The 19,169-nt window shown below is 39.4% G+C and overlaps 1 protein-coding gene across 1 annotated transcript; it reads left to right on the top strand.

Annotated features, from left to right (window-relative positions):
* The first annotated feature begins 3,254 nt into the window (after positions 1 to 3,254).
* ccm2l (CCM2 like scaffold protein) lies at positions 3,255 to 18,636 on the top strand. The gene is made up of 11 exons (XM_084720320.1): positions 3,255 to 3,516; positions 6,992 to 7,159; positions 7,243 to 7,326; positions 8,204 to 8,387; positions 8,660 to 9,303; positions 11,345 to 11,474; positions 12,575 to 12,638; positions 13,111 to 13,267; positions 15,137 to 15,275; positions 17,463 to 17,610; positions 18,277 to 18,636. Exons 1-11 carry the CDS (start codon positions 3,487 to 3,489, stop codon positions 18,407 to 18,409), a joined length of 1,881 nt encoding a protein of 626 aa, XP_084576446.1. The 5' UTR covers positions 3,255 to 3,486; the 3' UTR covers positions 18,410 to 18,636.
* The last annotated feature ends 533 nt before the right edge of the window (positions 18,637 to 19,169 follow it).

Here is a 19,169-nt window from a genome sequence, read left to right as displayed (position 1 = left end):
GAGGCGCACTGCACTGCCTTGTTTTTATTAAAGCTGTCGTCTTAAAAGAGAGGCAACCCCGAAACAGCTGTCCTTTGCTTTACAATCATGATTTTGCTGCAAAGTAAACTCAGATATTTTGGTTAGTGGGAGGTAGATAACTTCCTGGTTAGTAGATAGTTAGCTACCTAAAGTTTCCAAATACTGCCATGGACATTTTAGGTGAGAAATAGGCAATACCATAACAGAATCCTGATCCATGCTTGCACAGTTTGACAGTTTGATCTTATATTTGAGAGCTTTGCGTGTTCAAATGATACTTTTTTCACCCAACTTTACAGAAAGAACGAATCATGCATTTGTTTTTTTCTGGCATGCTGGTGCTTTTACAGCAACCTCTAGGTTAAATGTCCTGTACAGCACCTTTAACAAATTACAAAATAAAGTTGAATAAAAGTAAAACCATCTTTAAACCTTAAATTAAATTCCTCACTTCTAGAGTCAAAACCATTTGCCATTTGTGAGCTCAAAAACATTGGCAGCACCAAACACCTCGAGGCCTCGCCCCTAAAATGATGAAATTCCAGCGAGAACAGGGGCGCCGAGTGGGAATAACAGAGCAACCATTCACCCTATAACACATCAGTGTAGCAGCAAAAAGATTATAGTTATTTTAAGGAATAATTGTTACATAATGTTGCTTTAATTTCTATTTATTTTAATGTTACTGAAGCTTCCATTTAGGTTCAGATCCTCTTTTTCAAGGCAGTCCTGCAGCAAAAACTTTAACATAAAAGAAACTACATCAAACAATCATTTGATTTGTTTGCAGTCTTGGGATCAAATGACTAAATTACCTATATTTCTTGAGAATAGAATCAAACTGACATATTTTAATTTTGTTGGCTCTGTCACTCAGAGTTGGTGAGAATCTGGTGCAGATCTTGTGATTTATTGTCCGTTCATTTTGATACCGTTAATCCCCCCCAGGCCAAGTCTCTCAGGGTTTACTCAGGGAGGCTGATCGAGATAGATCGGGACAAGAAAAAACACTCAGATAAATGCCCCATCTTTGTCTCCCGTTGCCAAGGTAACTGGACAATCGTTAAGCCGTTAGCCCTGCACTCACCATGGAGTGGTTACCATGACAGTAGGTGTGTGTGTATGATGTGTGTGTCAGAAAGGTCACAGGTCTGATGCCGTCTCCTCTGCCTCCATCAGTGTCCTGCTGAGAAGATATATGTCTTTCTCCTCCGTCCTCCTCCAGGTAGTCTTTGTCACAGCGCTGCCTCCCTGTGGCCAAACCTGCTCGCTGCAACTGAACTCCTAAATATTTACTCCTACGTGTTTAGTCTCAGTCACTGAGGATGATGTCAGTGCAAGTTATTTTTAAAACTTACTGTCGGGGCAGAACACCTGCTGTCACATTACTGATTGGGATGTGTCTAGAAATTAAATATCTGAAGGATGATATTTTCAGCAGAAAGCAGCACAGCAGCAGTTTTACACTTGAAACTGAGAGGATGATAAATTCCTTAGAAAATGACTGCCTTAAAACCTTTTTTCTTGTTTTAATAATATAATATATAAATATAATTTTAAACCCAGATTAATGATGGCTTAACTTGTGAAACCAAACGTTAAAACTAGAGGAAAGAGTACATCTAAACCTCTCTTTATACCTCAGTTTAGTTTTTATTGAAATCTAGATTAAATTCTGTTGCATCAAAACTTTAAACTCACACCTGAGGAGGTTTAAATGGCTGCCTTTTTAAATATGTATTGTGCAAAATAATGAAGTTCATCGAAGACAGTTTAGGGACAGACTCAACCTGATTGCTTTTATGATGCAGGCAGTGTCTTTCGTCCTTGCTGTGCTGTTGTCTGTTGGTCCATTAAAGGGACAGTTCACCCAAAAATGAAAATTCAGTTATTATCTTTTCACCCTCATGCTGACTGACTGACTGCTGGAGTTTCACATGAAAACAGAGTTGCAGAAGTTTTGTGGACTAAAAATTTAAAATCAACCTTCAATCACCACGAGGTTGAGTAGATAATGACTGAACTTTATTTTTTGGGCAAACTATCCCTTTAATACAGCCAACAAGTTTGTCTCACAGTGAGAAGTTGGCTAGTTAACTTTGTAGTTACCTGGCAACCAATGTAGTATTTTGTTAACTTTTTAGCTTTTTAGCACTAACATTTTAATCCTTTTCATACTTTAGTTCCCGACAGAACTCAAATGTATTTTTTTTTTTTATTTAATTTAGTTTCATTCAGTTATTATTTGTTTGCAGTTTCATTTCACTCAGATGATCATCTTTGACTGACAATGCTGGCAACAACCGTCATCACGTTTTGATCCAAACTCTGATTGGAGCATAGAAAAATCTGACAAACCAAAACTCACCTAATTTTGACAGAAAATGTGTTGATGTCAGATCTCATCACTGACTGCCTTTAATTGATATTTTTTTCCAAACTTTAAACTACGTCATCACCTCAAATGTGATCGATGCTGAAGAGGGAAGCACTTAATGGGAGTATATTTTGTGGAGTCGCTGTAGTTAATTATAGACGTGCATTAACAGACTTTCACCTAAATTTGCAGTGAAAGTGCTGCGAAAGTTAACGCTGACTCACACTTGGCAAGAGAACCATGGGAGCAGCAGAAAACCACAAACCACCACGAATGATCTTTCATTATTCTTATGAAACCATTGAAAGCATTTATTCCTCTGTGCTGTCACATTTAATTAATAATACTCATATTTTGATCTTTCACAAGTGTCCGCTACATAATGCAACCCGTGCATCAATCATCTCTTATGTAATTAGACAGTTAAAGCAACAGTTCACCCCAAAGTCAGATCATACATATTTTCCCCTGGCCTGTAGTGCTGTTTATCCATCTAGAAAGTTTCAGTGTGAGTTGCAGAGTTTTGGAGATATCAGCCTTTTCTCCAATATAACGGGACTAAATGGCACTTAGCTTGTGTGGTTTGAGCCCCACAAACTGAGTGCCAATTATTTTTCTTGTGTAACTGCAAATTGCTTAAATTAGTTTAATTAAAACTAATTTTGTGTATGTGCAATGAGTGCAGAGAGAATGGGCCTTATCAGTCTCTGGTGGAGTTTCCTCTCGGACAGGAACTGGGCTTCCTCTGCTTCCTGTTCTCTTCTCTACCCTGTGTGTGTGTGTGTGTGTGTGTGTGTGTGTGTGTGTGTGTGTGTGTGTGTGTGTGTGTGTGTGTGTGGCCCCAGGAGGGGTCTCAAAAGAACAATCAGTGTTAAAAGAGAAAGAACAAGAATGAAGCAGCCGAGACAGAGGCTAAAATAACCTGAACTGGCAGAGAAGGAGACAGAAGGAACGATGGAAAGAACAACTGAGAGACAGACACAAAGACAACAAAAGACAGACTGAAACAAAAAAATATATATATACATCCAGGACCCAGGACTCAGCTGACCCAGGAAAGGACCAGGACAGAGGAGGACTGATCCACGATGGACTATGAACCCAAGAAATCCAAGAAGGTACAGTAGCCTCTGGTTTGTCTCTGAGTTTCTGTTTCATTTTGTTCAAGCAAAGCAAATTTTCTCATATTTCATCGCCCAACTGTAAATTGGGACATCGTTATTTTGGAGCCAATGACCCGTCAATGTTGTCTCGCTTCCTAAAGACAAACCAAACGAGCTGGAGTAAAGTCATACAGTAGTTGAGCTTTTGACAAGCCCAGCCCCTTCCAGCAGTCCTAATACCTGGTCACACCAATAAATGACTAAATTTTGTGCCAAAATCAATTTACAGTGTTGACCATTAACAAACTCTTGACAGCGCTGACCTTTATGGGAAAAAGAGCGATCCAGTTTAATTTATCCTCCATATTGTGTGCTGCACCACAAAAGAGGAATGGTTTGCATCAAAGGTGGGAAGTAACTGAGTACAAATACTTAATTACTGTGCTTAAGTACATTTTTCAGGTATCTGTATTTTTCTGACAACTTTTTACCTTTACTTCCTACATTTTACAAACAAATATCTGTACTTTCTACTCCTTACATTTTTACATTTTCAAAACAGGCTCATTACTTTAGTTTTTGTGTATTTTAGGGGAGTTGTATATTTTCATTCTGTGCACTGCCTATCAAGACCAATTTCAACCTCAAATAAACTCAAGTTAAGAAGTTGAATCAGTATTTCTACTTTTACCAGAGTCCACTCTCAAATTAAATGGGTGAATTTTGTCTGGTTGGTGACCAAGGAAGCTAACTAGCAGACAGTTAGCAATTTAGTTAGCATGTAGGCCTACAGAGTTTCCCCTCTTTTAATTTGTTCTTTCTTGAATTAAATGACTTAGAGCTCTAAGAAAATATACCATCAGAACAGAGAAAACAGAAGTAAGCTCTGAGAGCTATTGACTGACTAGTGCTGGTACCTTCCTGGCCTGCCAGCCTGCTAGCCTGTTAGCCATTAGCTCACCAGCTGCATTCTCAAACAAGCTAATTTCTCTTTTCAGTGTGTGTGTTATAGTGTCTACCCATTTTTATGCCTTCAAGCCACAGTATATTTGTGCCAAGCCAACAAGCTAACCAACTAATTAACCAACTGACAGAGCAATTTATTAGGTCCTTATCGGGTCTATAATCTACCTTGCTCATAGATCTTGGAAAAAGTTTTTCCTGTCTTCATTAATTCTTTATTGGATGAAATGATTTATAATCCCAAGAATAAAATGCTGGAAGATAGTAAACTGCACAGTACAGAGAAACTAGCTCTAAGGGGTTGCTAGCCTGTTAGCCATTAGCTCACAAGTTGCATTGTTAAGCTAATTCTCTCTCTCTCTTCAGTGTTTGTGTTATAATGTGTATTCATGTTTATGCTTTCAAGCCACAATATATAAGTACTAAGACAAGGAGCCAACTAATTTAACTAACCAATTGATAGCGATTTAGCTAGCTTGTAGACCTCTGAGATTGTTTTTCCTCTTCATGAATTGTTGAGTAAAATTATCTAAAATCCTGAGAATAAAATCCAGAAGACTGTAAACAAGACAGTACAGAGAAAACAAAACAAGAACAATAAAGAGCTATTCTGACTGTTAGCACTAGTCCTGGTTTGCTAGCCTGCTAACTGTTAGCTCATCAGCTGCATTTTCTGAGGGCACAAAGATAAACATCCAAAAGCCAAAAGCACCTGTTGATTTCACTTAATTGATTCACTTCTTTAAAAACATTAAAATTATTTTAAAACATGCATATTCTACACACAAGACAGCTGGCTTTCTAACTTCGAAAACTTAAAAAAAAAAAAAAAAAAGCATTAAAAAATATTTCTTAAACAGGCGAGTTTGACAAAATTCTAATACAAATAGAAAAAAGCTGAAAAAAAGTTTTATCTTGCTCCATAGCACCTTGGTTTGACCTGTTCAGGTTGTTACATTAAGCACATTCATTACAAAATCCAATTATTTCCTTCTTTCTTTCCCCTCAAAGGAACATGGGGACACGAGGAGGAACAAAACTCATTATAACCATCCTCTGTCTTTGTCTCTACAATTAAATTCAGCTGACTACAGAGATGTTCATCGCAAACCGTCCTCATTCTGATATGTAGAGATCTGTCCTTGTTATTTTTCAGACAGACAGCACAGGACAGGTTTCTGATTCTTAAACAAGCTAATTTCCTCTTTTCAGTGTGTGTGTGTGTGTGTGTGTGTGTGTGTGTTATGACGGCTATTCGTTTTATGCCTTCGAGCCACAGTATATTAATGTGTGTTGGTGTGTGTCAGTGGGCGTCTAACCGTGTGTGCTGTGTTGTCAGTGAGTCTCAGCAGGGAGCTGTCAGAGATCACTGCTCACCTGTCAGTCACTGCTGGAACAGCCAAAGGGATGTAATGCATAAACACACACACACACACACACACACAGAGACACACACGCACACACCGAGGCATGCATGTACACACAAATTCACCATCTTCCAATTCTACTTCAAATTCAAGCCCAAAACACCCTCATAGTGACTAGAGACCGCTGTTTTAATTCCCGTCTGAATACTAAAGTGTTAAAGCTGCAGTAGATGGAGGGTCTGAAAAACGGTTGATTGTTGAGTCTCGTCTCCAGGATGTGAGATGGGTTTTGTTTTCTCCATCCTGAGCCCCTCCTACGAGACGAGGAGCACACGCTTCATGTATATGCACAACAGTTTACCGAGGCATTGTAAGCAAGCACAGACTGACAGACATCAGCTGTGAGTGGGTGTTTGTGTGTCGGTCCTGACAGTACTCACCAGAGAAGTTGTTTCTTTCCTTTACATCCCTCTTTACTCTCAAAATGTGAGTTTCAAATACATTTCTCCTACGTTCAGCAGTCAACATGGACAGGGAGACTAATTATATTACTGTAAACAGCGCGGTCAGCTCATTCAAGGTTGTTGCTGCTTCACACAGGTTTACAAGCAAACATGAAGATGGATTCACTTTTTAATCCCAAAAGTTTATAAAAAATAAAGCTGAGCTCTCGTCTAGCTGGTCGGCAGGTCCGCAATTTCTTCATGGATTGCTGCTGCAGAGGGGTAGAGAAGCAGGAGTGAAAATAAATCAGCTTTTTTAATCCCAAAAGTTTAAAACATGCACTGTGAGATCCTGTCCTGCCAATAAAGGAGTCAGCATCAGAGTGACTCCAGCATTTCTTCCTCTAGAAGCTCCAGTCTGCCACCGACCCTCTCAAAAGTCATCATTAATTTTTTTTTTTTAAATTACTAAATCCTATTTCTTGTGTGCAAAATTTGGCTTCATGGTGGCGCTACAGGAAAGGTAATGGGGTCACCAAAAACATTAGTGTTCATCCTGTCATGACCACTAATGTGCAGAGAAAATTTGCAGGTGAACTCGACACCTGAAGATATCTTGCTGTGAGCCAAAGTATTGGATCAACAGTTTGGTTGTCTGCAAATCAAACAGAGGGACAATAAGACACTGTTTCTCCTTTTCTTCCTCTCTCTCCCTAGGGTTTTGTCTCTCCTATTAAGCGGCTGGTCTGGTCAAAATCTGGTCGCAGGCCAGTGGATCGAGGTAGCATTTACCGCCGCCCGCTGCACACTGTCCCTCTCTACCCCCCGGACTACTTCATCCACCCTGAGAGGCTCATCTTCGACTATGTAGAGAAGGAGGTCAAGGTACAAACTGAAATACAGAACAATATCACCACTGATCTCATGACAATGTGACCAGTTGTTTGACCTTTGACTTCTCATCTCAGTTCCTCGGTCACCTGACCTGGGTGTCAGTTTCACTGAACCCCTCCAGCCGAGACGAGCTGCTACAGCTACTGGACACAGCCAGGGTAAGTAATCAATACATTATCACTAACTAATCACTGCTAATGATAATGTATCTATAATGAAGCACTTTTAAGGTTAGTGATTAACTATCAATCTATAGCTAAAACATTCAGGGTTAGTAATCAAAAACCTTTCGTTTCTTTACGTTTCTGTAACCTATATCTATAAATAATCCAAGCCAGGGTTGGCATATGACCAGCAAGTAATAACCTATCTATACCTAATCACTTAGGTTAAGTATTCCCAAACAATCTATAATCACTAACTGTTGTATCCACTTAAACACAGACAAAGTCAGGATATTAGTTTTGGTGTTGGGGAACAGGTACTACTTTGTGTCTATAGGTAATTACACATTTGAGTGAAAAAAAAAATGACCAGTGGAGTTCCCCAAGGCTCTATACTGGTGCCTCTTCTGTACATTATCTACACGCTTCCACTAGCTAAAATTATGGAAAAAAAAAAAATATGTAACCATAATTATGCAGAGGAGACACAAATTTACGTAAACCATATCACCAAGGGAATATAATCCCATACAAATAATTGTTTTTTGGAGCCAAGGAAGACAGAAAGTCAACTACTATCACCTAAGTAATATATCAAGAATTAAAGGACTTACTGTATGTCTCAGCAGGATTTGGAAAAACTTTTTATTTATTATTCTTTTTATATTGCCTTATTTTCCTTTTAGATTTTGCATGATGCATTTTATGTTTTATGTAAAGCACTTTGAATTGCCTTGTTGTTGAAATGTGTTCCACAAATAAATTCGCCTTTCCTTGCCTTGTAAATCATAAACCTATCTATGCCTTTGTTGGGCTTGATAATCAATAACTTGAGACAATGACAGACACATCCCTGTGTGTTGGTCAGTAGCAGCTGAAGGTGCTGCCGTTGAAGACGAGCGTGGATCAGGACTGTATTCTGAGTTTGTCTGCTCGCTGCCTGCTGCTGACGTGGAGAGACAATGAGAAGCTGCTGATGAGGATTCCCACACACGAGATCGCCGCTGCCTCCTACCTGAGAGATGATGCACTGCACCTGCTGGTCCTCAAGACGGGTGAGGACACACCTGTGGACCAGACACCAGCTAATGAATAGGAGAAGTGCAGTTTTTTTAATTAAAATTGAAAAAGTTACTGAGGTACTTATATAACTTAGCAGCTTCTTGGCTCCCTCACCATAGATTTGACCATCCTGAACAAGTGTTATTGACTAGGTTCTTTAGGTTTCTTCAGAAGCAATTGGTTCTGGGTAGAACCTCAACCCTTAAGGAAGAACCTTTTTGGAAAAAAGACAGTGATGACATTGTCTTTAACCCCGATCCTACAGGTCTGAATGTGGACACAGTGGTTGCCGGGGACGACAGCCTGGACAGGAAAAAGCCAACAGGCATAGATGGCCGACGTCAAACCATGAGCTGCAATGCTGACCCTCGACCTGCAGGAGGCACGATGGAGCGACGACACACGATCTGTGGAGTCGACTGGAGGCCGTCACTGTCCAGGAGTAACCACGACAAAAGCCAGAACGTGGAGAGAGGGGGAGGAGGAGGTGGAGGAGGAGGAGGAGGAGGAGAGAGAGGAGGAGGAGGCAGTCTGGAGAGGAAGAGAGTGGGAGGGAGCTGGGAGAGAAGGCAGCAGACACGCAAAACAGGAGGGAGCTGGGAGAACCGCAGGGCGAGACCCATGAGCGGGAGCTGGGGGGTGGGGGTCGGAGGAGGCGGCGGAGGGAGCTGGGAGAGGAGGCATGGGGGAGGAGGCGGCGGAGGAGGCGGGAGCTGGGAGAGGAGGGGAGGAGGCGGCGGAGGAGGAGGTGGCGGCGGAGGGAGCTGGGAGCGGCGGCAGGCCTGCACGGGAAGCTGGGAACGGGGGAAGAGCTACGGCAGCTGGGAGAGGAGGAACCACAACCCACTGGAGCCGACGCCCTGTCCTGACGCCTACTGCAACCTGGTCATCCTGGCTGTGGAGAACAGGGTGGGTCACCTGATCTGTCTGTGTGTGTTTGGCAAAATGTGGTCTTTGAAACACCTGCCACAGAGATGTTTATTTAGTCGGGTGTTTATGTGTCTGTAGCCAGATTTTGTCAATGTGATAGCGACATAACACCTTAGTTTTACCAAAACCCTAACCAAAACAAAAGTCATTCACCCCTATGGCTTTGTGCAGATAAATACAGACTATGACTGTTCACAAGATTTACAATTGACCCATCATTTAGCCCCTCCTTAGTTACTGTTGCTACGCCTGTCAAGCTTTCCATTCTCGTGCTGCACATATATGCATTTCACAGCGATAACGGTAACAGATTTAATGTCAAAATTGGGAGTCATTGTTGAAACATGAGGTCTTTGATTCCACAGACAAGTAAACAAAAGCAGCTTCTCATTTCTAGCCGACAACCGTGGATTTTGTTGGCTAAAATGACAACTCTCGCTAGCGCAGCTGGTTAATGTAAGCTAACGCTAATGCTTGAACTCCCTGAGCCCGCTGACAAGTCTATCTCTGGACGACTTTTTAATGTTTCCATCTGACACATTTTTAAAACGAGAACCCTTGAAAGTGTTAGATAACGGCTGCGTAGATGCAGTGGATGCACACTTTTACTTTCTATGACTGTGAAAATCTGATGAAGAAAGGTGATAAAACACGATTCTTACTGGTTTCAGGCTGATATCAGAGTTAACTGTGCCGCACTTGTACAGCCAAAACCTGATTCAACTGAAGAATATCAACCATAGTTCCCAGAATGCTTTCTGTTGCTGCATTTTGGGAAATATACTTACTCATAAAATCAAATAAACTAGAGTAAAACTATTGAGTTTTAGGGTTGCTTTGGGGTGTATTTTTTAATTTTTGACAGGGCCGGACCACCTGTTGCTCCTGTTTTCAGTCTGTCAAACTAGAATAACCACGTCCTCCACACTTAAAGAAAAAGGCATGAGAGTGATTTATCTTCTTATCCTACTGTCAGAAAGAAGAAAATGCTGTCTTGAGCTCAACATACAGACAACAGGAATGTGTCAGTAAGTTTTAGTGTTTTGACCTGTTGGTGGCGCTACATGTAAAGTCAGGGATCAATGAAGTCATTAAGACTAATCCAAATAGCATAACAACCCATCCAGTAGTGGTTGGGATACAGTGTCCTCCGGTGCCCTGGAGCTGTGCAGCTGGAGAAGAAAACCGCACTAACATTTAGTGTGTGTGTGTGTGTGTGTGTTTGTGTGTGTTCTCAGAGTTAGTTGTAAATATCACAGTGGACATTCAGTCCAGTCGGACGTTCAGGCTCGAGAAAGAGAACAACAGCGAAGGGAAATTAACCGCTGAAAAGAGGAGCTCACTAATCGTTTGGCTCTCGTGATGGAACTGTGGAAAGTAGGGCAACACTGATGATGCTCATTCATCTACATACACACACAAACACACACACTTGTACTGAGACTCTCTGCATTGTTGCATAACCAGAAGCATTACATCACATTTACAGAGCAGAGTAGCTTTGTCAGTTTGTTTTATTTGCGTGCATACGTGCATGTGTGTGTGTGTGTGTGTGTGTGTGTGTGTGTGTGTGTGTGTGTGTGTGTGTGTGTGTGTGTGTGTGTGTGTGTGTGTGTGTGCGTGTGTGATCCTTTGTCATTGTTACACTCGTCCCCGGAGTGATAATTTGTTTGGATTGGCAGCGTTTGTGTGTCATTGTTTAACTGGCTCAGATGAAGCTCACAGTCTCAGCCATGTTTCATCACAACAACAGACTGCTGGCTCGGCTTTAGGTGGTTACTGGTTCAAACCCTCACAGTTATTACTGTGTATGTGCCCTTTAACAAGGCACTGCCCCCGCGACATAGTAGAACTTATTCAGTACACTTGAAGTCAGTGTAGCTGTGATGTCAGAGAGGGTCACACATGTTACTGATGTAATAATTAATTCAGTGTTGTGTATATGTGTGTGTGTGTGTGTGTGTGTGTGTGTGTGTGTGTGTGTGTGTGTGTGTGTGTGTGTGTGTGTGTGTGCATGCAGGATGCTGCAGAGGAGTACTGTTCTCTGATCTGTCAGATGTTCCAGATCATTTACGGCCATCAGACCATCGAGTGTGTCGACAGGGCGGGGTTTCATCACACCATGCCGGACCGCTACTGGCTGCAGAGGAGTGAGTGACACATTGCTTTTCTGTATTGTCAAAAGCAAAGATTTGTGTGGACTTTAAAACATTAAAAATTAGATCTTATTATGAAATTTTCATTTACTTTTTAAATGACTTTCAGAAAATCCAATGAAACTTTAAGTTTTCTAAGGTTGCAGTTGCTTTTGGTCCTGAATGACACACACAAACCAAATAAAAGATTTTTATCTATTTTACTTCTATAACATTTCTTCTTTCAGATTATTGGGAAGAAAATCCAAATATGCATTTAGGTGTTATTATTTAGCTGGTATTTTTCTACATTTTGTCCCTTTGCATCTGTAGATTTCTCCTCAGTTCACTAAAATGTATTTAATAATACCTTGTTTGCAAATTAAAAAAAAAAAACATACAATTTCAGAAAACTTGGAATGCAAAAAAGATAATTGTAATCAGCTTGTGAAGTTACTTTTTTTAAAACTGTATTCACATGTAATGTCTTGAAAAATGTATATGGAATTTTACAACACATGTTTAAAAGCTGTTTTCTCAGAATTATTTTTTCTTCTCATACTCAATCTCCACTTCCTGTAAATACACCAAAATGTTTTGCTTTATTTCTGTCTATATTCTGAAGGATTTTATAGGGAGATTTCTTCATATATCATTCATTACCAGATTTAACATTTTATTCCAAAAAATATCGACATTGTCGACTGTTTTTACTAATTTATGTAGTGATCAAAAGAGATTCCCTTTGATTCTAATATGTCAACAAAATGAAAAAGAATTTTAAACCTTTCTTTATCCAGTGGTCAGATTTTTGTTCATGAAATGTATGAAAACTATTCCATATTTAATCAGAAAATGACTAATTTGCATATTTAAAATGCATTTTTAGAAAATTTGTCATTTAAAAAATAATTGTCCTATCATTAATTAAAAGTTTTACTCTCCTGCAGGGTCTAACCCTTAAAGATTTGGATGTCTGCATTGGACATGCATCAAAACACCTACACCTATTTTTGTGATTTTTGTGAAGTATCCTGACCTGCAACCTTCTTTCTTAGTGATGAATCTGTAGGAATCATGCAATGCTTATGCCGTGTCTGTCTGTTTACCTGCAGGTGACAGCTGTCTCACCGACATGTCCTACAGTTATGATCCAGAGTTTAGCTGCTGCAGCTCATAGTGAGTAACATTTGGTCCAGACTGAGGCTGTAATATTCAACATCTCCAGATCAATACAGTCGGTTATTAATTTATTTCTTAACAGACAGTCTGCACAGATGGCCTTGAAAACTTTTACTACATAAATTAATCTCATTACCAGCTGCCGGGTTTGGTCGTAATGTCCAAACACAGAATACATTTTAGATAAAGTAGAGAGGCTCGTTTGTAGTAAATTTTATTGTGAATGTTTAGAAGAATGCATGTGCAGCTTCACAATGAATGTAATCCTGCATGACTAATCATTTAGAGACAAAGGCTTTTAATAAACAGTGCATTTTGTGGAAATGTAGCTTGCATAGTAAATGACTAACTGAGTGATTGACATTTGATCAGCAGCTCTTGGCTCGTAGTGATATAAATCTGCCAGACACATCCATCCATCTATCTATCTATTACTGCGTCTGTGATACTCTGTCTTCCTCCGTCTCAGTGATGGTTCCCAGGATGCCTTTGAGCTCTACTACAGTGAGACGTACAGCGAGAGTTCCTCTCTGTCACTGCAGGACTCCCATCGCAGTCTGGCTTCAGTCAGTGACGGAGGAGACAGTAACCCTGCCCTGCTGCTGATGCAGGAGTACATGATCACTGTGAGTCTGTCTGTCTGTGTGTGTGTGTGTGTGTGTGTGTGTGTGTGTGTGTGTGTGTGTGTGTGTGTGTGTGTGTGTGTGTGTGTGTGTGTGTGTGTGTAAGTGTGTGTGTGCAGCATGGCATGGCAAAGTTATCGTAAGACACTCTTCATACAGGTTAGGTCTTGACCAGAGGTCTGCAACCTGCAGCTCTTTAGCCCCTCTGACTTTGGCAAAAAATTATATGGAAATGGATGACTTAAAAAAAAAAAAACATTTTAAATTCCATTTATCAGTGTTGTAGGTCTATTTAAAGTCGAGACAACTCAAACTTTCAAGGCAGTGTACCGCAATAGATTTTTGAGTTTTGAGCCCCACTCAAACTCTTGAGTTTTGAAAAAGTTTGACCAACTACTGATCATTTGTTTAGATAATTTACCTGTCTTCTTTAGGTTTGTGTAATTTGAAAATTCGTGAAATCCATTTTTTTCGAGTTTCTAAAACTCAAAGATTCAAAGTTATCTAAAGAAGAATACAAAATGATCTCAATTAAAGATTGCATGTTGGCAAAACTCTTAAAAGTTTATTTCAAAACATAAAAGTTCAAGTTGAGCTGAAAATTCAAAAATGTACTGCAATACGTTGCCTTGAAATTTTAAATTGCCCTGGGTATTTTTTTTTTTTTACAGTGTAAAGGGATTCTTACATTTGTCGACTGTAAAACTATATAGCCTGCACCCCAGAACAAAAAACAAAAATGTGCGTCATACATGCCTACATCTATGGCTTGGAGCCTTTTCATCTAAATTCTGAGGGTGGTTTCAGTCTCCATGAGCGAGCTACAGATGCTAAATCAAAAAAAGCTTTAAGAGATAATAGAGAATTTAATAGTCTCAGCTCCTGACAGATTTTTTTCTCTTTTTTTGACTAAAAATCACAGCTCATACAAAGCTCAATAGATTTCACTCCCAGTATTCTGATGAAGGTGAACGATCAAAACAGTGTTTGTGGTGAACATTTAAACACTGAATCACTGAAAAAAGGCTGCTACAAGATTATTATGCTGCAGATTTATACAGAAAGTTGACCAAATCCTAACAAACCAAATGCGGGACAAAGAGTACATTTTGATATAGAAAATTTAAAAATTCTATTATTCCCATTAGCTGGAAACACCATTACTTACACTTTATTGAGTTGCCTTGAAATTTTAGGTTTTGAATAGCTGCATTTCTATTCTGCCCCATCTGTGTGACTGCTGTTGTGTTTTGTTGTGGCTCTGTTGATTATTCATGACCTAACTGGATGTTATATTATTTCTCAACTAGAGATGGAACAGTATATCAAATATCGTGATATGGCAATCAAAAAAATTCTCAATATCGTACCAAACTGTGAAAATACATACTACTGGTTACTTTTATTTCATTAAAGAAGGAAAGCAGAAGCAAGTTACAGGGAAAAGCAAATTTTACACAAACAAAAAATGATGTGCACATCAGATTTATTATTTAATAAGAGAATTTTTAACTGACATATTTCATGGACTTTTTATCGCAGTATTATCGCACTGTCAGTTTTTGGTATTGTTACATCCCTGTTGTTAACTGCAACCTCTTATTCCATTATTCTTCAGTTTTAGTATCATAATTTTTAGCTTTAGTTGTGTGAGTTGAACAACCTGCAGCAGAGTTACTGTGTCATTAACTGTGGTGAAAGGGTTTAGGAACAATCAGTTGGTAACATTTTGGCTGTCTGCATCAGAAGGAATATTGTCTGCATGTTTGTATGCTCTTCTGAGTCTCTCATTGTGTGTGTGTGTGTGTGTGTATGTGTGTGTGTGTGTGTGTGTGTGTGTGTGTGTGTGTGTGTGTGTGTGTGTGCGTGCAGCTGCGTAACAAGCTGAGCCCGGTGGAGCTGCAGCAGTTTGCGGTGTTGCTCAGAGAGTATAGATTGGGATCAAACATCGACCACTTCTGCTCCGAGCTGCTGCAACTGTACGGAGACAACCGCAAGTTCCTGCTGCTGGGTGAGAGTCACAGAGACACACAGAGAGAGAGAGAGAGAGAGAGAGGGAGAGAGAGAGGGAAAGGGAGACATACACACACACACACACACACACACACACGCAAAGACACATACAAATACATGCACATTCACAGAGCTCATTAACTGAAACTCTGCGGCAAACCGCAGCCTACTATTTAGATTGTTTTTGTGGTAACATTGCAGAGAAAAGAGACTGTGTGTGAGCTGTAAACTGTATACTGACGTGTGTGTGTGTGTGTGTGTGTGTGTGTGTGTGTGTGTGTGTGTGTGTGTGTGTGTGTGTGTGTGTGTGCGTGTGTGTGTGTGTGTGTGCATACATGAGGTTATTGTATTGTGTGTATTTACCGCAACAAATTCAGCTCTGACCCACTTCCAATGAGGAAACCACAACTTCCTGTTAGTGTGTCAGAGAGAGAGAGGGTTAGTGTGTGATCCTGTTTCACCACACACCCTGTTAATGCTCAGTGTGCTGGTGTATAATCTTTATTATTACAGGTTCAGGAGGAAGAAACCAGACAAACACACGGCACACAGGCTGAATAGTAACCACAGAGTTCATGTAGATTCCCATATGTTCAATTCACAGCCTTTCATGTAAAGTAATTATAGTTAATCACGTTACAGCTGCTTTTTTACAGTAAAGTCATAATAACTTTGTTTACACCTACTTTTTTGAGGGTTTATTGGATGGGGACAGCTGAAGAGTAGACCGGAAAGGGGATAGAGAGGGGGGGATGACACGCACCAAACGGCCACAGTTAGGAGTCGAACCGGCAGCCGCTGCAGAGGAGTGATAGCTTCAGTACATGTATTTTTATGCATATTTTTGAAATATTAGAAAAGGTTAAAATGTTTTAAAGCGATGTGCCCAGCCCAAACAGGCTTTCAAGGCACCATTATTTAACAAAACAGACCAGAAACCAGATTAGCAACACAAATTACAAAATTAACAAATAACCCATCCTGATGCTTTTTCCAAGCTTAGAAACAGGATAAAATGTGATTCGTTCTCAGCTTCCCCTAAATCACACAGTTCACATAACCTGTCATCTTCCCAGATGTTTTTAAATCTGCCGAAGAAGGATTCCTGCTCTCAGCTGTGCAACTAAACACCTCTGACTCCTTGTTAAGTTTTCTGTAAGATAAGATTCAGGCCATAATTGTGTTTGATTTGAATGTATGTTTGTAATTTTGGTCTTAACGCAATATCGTTTTACCATTTTGCATCAAATCTGACAAGTAACTTTCTTCTAATTGTGTTTATGCTGCATAGCTCCCTCAAAGATATAATGAATCTCTTTAACCCACGGAGAATTCTGCAGTTTGCTCCAAAGAAAAACCTTCTTATTAACCCTATTTTCTGACATATTAAGCAGATGATTACACGGGCTGATGATTTCATATTTTTGCCTTTTTGAACCAGGAATCCAACCCAGATCACCCTGAACAGCCAGAATAGGAGCTAACTTATGAACACCTGAAAAACAGCGTGCAGCTCTGTTCTCTATGGAGTCTGTTACTTTACAATCATGTTCTGCAAGATAAAATTACTGATTTTGTATGTGTTGTTTAGTTGGTTTGGAGAGAGCGATATAACAGAGGTTGTTACTTACATTGTTGTATTTTTGACATCATATTTTGTGGTTATTACACTTTTGTCCACAGGGGCACTTCAAAATCAACAAAATATGAAAACTCCTTGTAGTAGCTTTAACACAGTAAAGTTTAAACTAATTGTAAAAACTTTGCTGGGCAGCTTGTGAATGAAACATAAGAGATTAATAAAGTTTTATCTTAACCTATAATAATATATCATCATTCTTTTCTTAATTATACTTTGTATTATTAATCTGACTCTGCAAAGTAACCAGAAATGTAAAAAGTAAATTATTTCCCTCTGAATAATTAAAGTAAATAGGCTACTTTAAAATTGCACTTGAGTAAATGTGCTTAGTTAGGGTTAGACATTAGGACATCAACACAACTCTCTTTGAAACTTAGAAATTCATAAAACTTGGTAGCAAAAGAGACCACTTCAATGTTGTCATTATTATTAAAATTACTTAGATTAATCATATTGAGGGCACAACCCAAACAAAATGCTGAACAACAAAAGTCATTTTTATCCATGATGAACACCTGACTTATTATTATTTCTGTATCCCAGGCATGCGTCCTTTCATCCCAGACAAGGACGTCGGGGTGTTTGAGAGTTTCCTGGAGAGCATCGGGATCCGGGAGGGCGGGATTTTAACCGACAGCTTCGGACGCATCAAACGCAGCATGAGCAACATGTCGGCCACGGCCATGAGAGGGTACGTGCAGCAGGTCAGGACGGGTAGTGAGCCGTGATCTGTCTCATAGCTTGGTTTGAAAATAAGGTTTGAATGGTCTGTGAGGTTATTCTGTTTCTAAATATCACAGTGATGTCACATATTACATCATAATCATTTAATATGGTGCATTTAGTTTTTCTCTAATAAAACTGAAGAGCATCAACATGTGGTTCAAGGATTACATCATTTTTATTTTAGACTTTTAAATCAACAGCAAAAAGTTAAAAAGTTTTAAACTTATAGTTGATAAAATTATAATAATAATTTTAGTATTTGAATGTGAGAGTGAGTATGTTTACATTTTCTATCCATTAGCAACCTTAAATAAACTATAAAATAACAATTCAGATTGTAATATAAAAACCTTTAAGATGTGATGGATCTATTTTTTGTGACATTATCATGTTTGTCAAAAGCTTTTATTTAGATTTTTTTGGAGTTTAAATTAAGTTGTTGTAACGTTCAGTCATGGTTTCTCTTACCTCTTACCTCTTACCAGGTTGAGTCTACATGGCCTAAAAAATATGCACACAAATATGTTTTAAATGATAATTTTCCTGTCAAATGAAATCACCTGCACATTTTAATAAGCAGGATCTCACAGAGACGAGACAGCATTTAGATAATCTGTGTTTCCCCCAGCAGGTATGACAACTGCACTATGGCTTCAGGATCTCAGGAATTCAACCGACGCATTACTGACATCACCCACGACATCCAGGCGCTCGGCTTCCAGGACACGCACGGAGACATCGAGGAGGAAGACTACTACCTCTGATGGAGGGATGAAGGGAAACACAGAAACAGTTTGATTCCTCTGAATTCAAACTGCCCACATGCACCTGAATACGTGCAGCACTTCACGTTCTCTCCTCTGCAGCACAAATAAACTGTAAATATGTTTGACAGTGGCAGCCTTTTTTAATGTCGACGTTTTATGTAACATTCGAAACCTGCTCTATTTGCAGAAAAACCTGTAAACAAATAAAAATGAGTGAAATAAAACAGCAGTAAGATGGTCGTTCTTTAGAAAACCAAAGCTCTTCAATTCAGTATGATTCATTAATTAAAATGCAGGGTCTTTTTCAATGCATCACACAGTAAATACACAGTGAAATGAAAACAAGGATTAAACAAAGCAAATGTTATTTTAATTTACATATGCATCATTATGGAAACCCTGAGAGGCAAGTGAGGGGAAAAAAACATGATTAATTTTTTTTTTGACTGATCTAAACTGTTTTCTTCTGTGTTTATGACTTGAAATTAGAACAGGGTTATCTTTCTAATTTTCTTACTTTTTTCATCTGTGACAAACAGGGTGGGTGGAAAAAAAGGTTGTTTGCAGTTGTAATATTTATTTTGGCCACCAGAGGCTGAGTGCACCACTACCTTACGTTCTAAATTGCATTCATGTTTTTTCCGGGTAAGTTTTAATTTCCCCATGCACCCTGAACACAAAGTAATACATGAACTTTGTGAAATTAAAACTCACCTGTGAGGCCTAATGAAAATTACTCCACTGAGTCATGTTATTT

Source organism: Lutjanus erythropterus, chromosome 6 (genome assembly GCF_056507025.1).
Source record: "Lutjanus erythropterus isolate fLutEry1 chromosome 6, fLutEry1.hap2, whole genome shotgun sequence".
NCBI lineage: Eukaryota > Metazoa > Chordata > Actinopteri > Lutjaniformes > Lutjanidae > Lutjanus > Lutjanus erythropterus.
The sequence above is the reverse complement of the archived record's forward strand: the minus strand, read 5'-3'. Positions and strand labels throughout refer to the sequence as shown.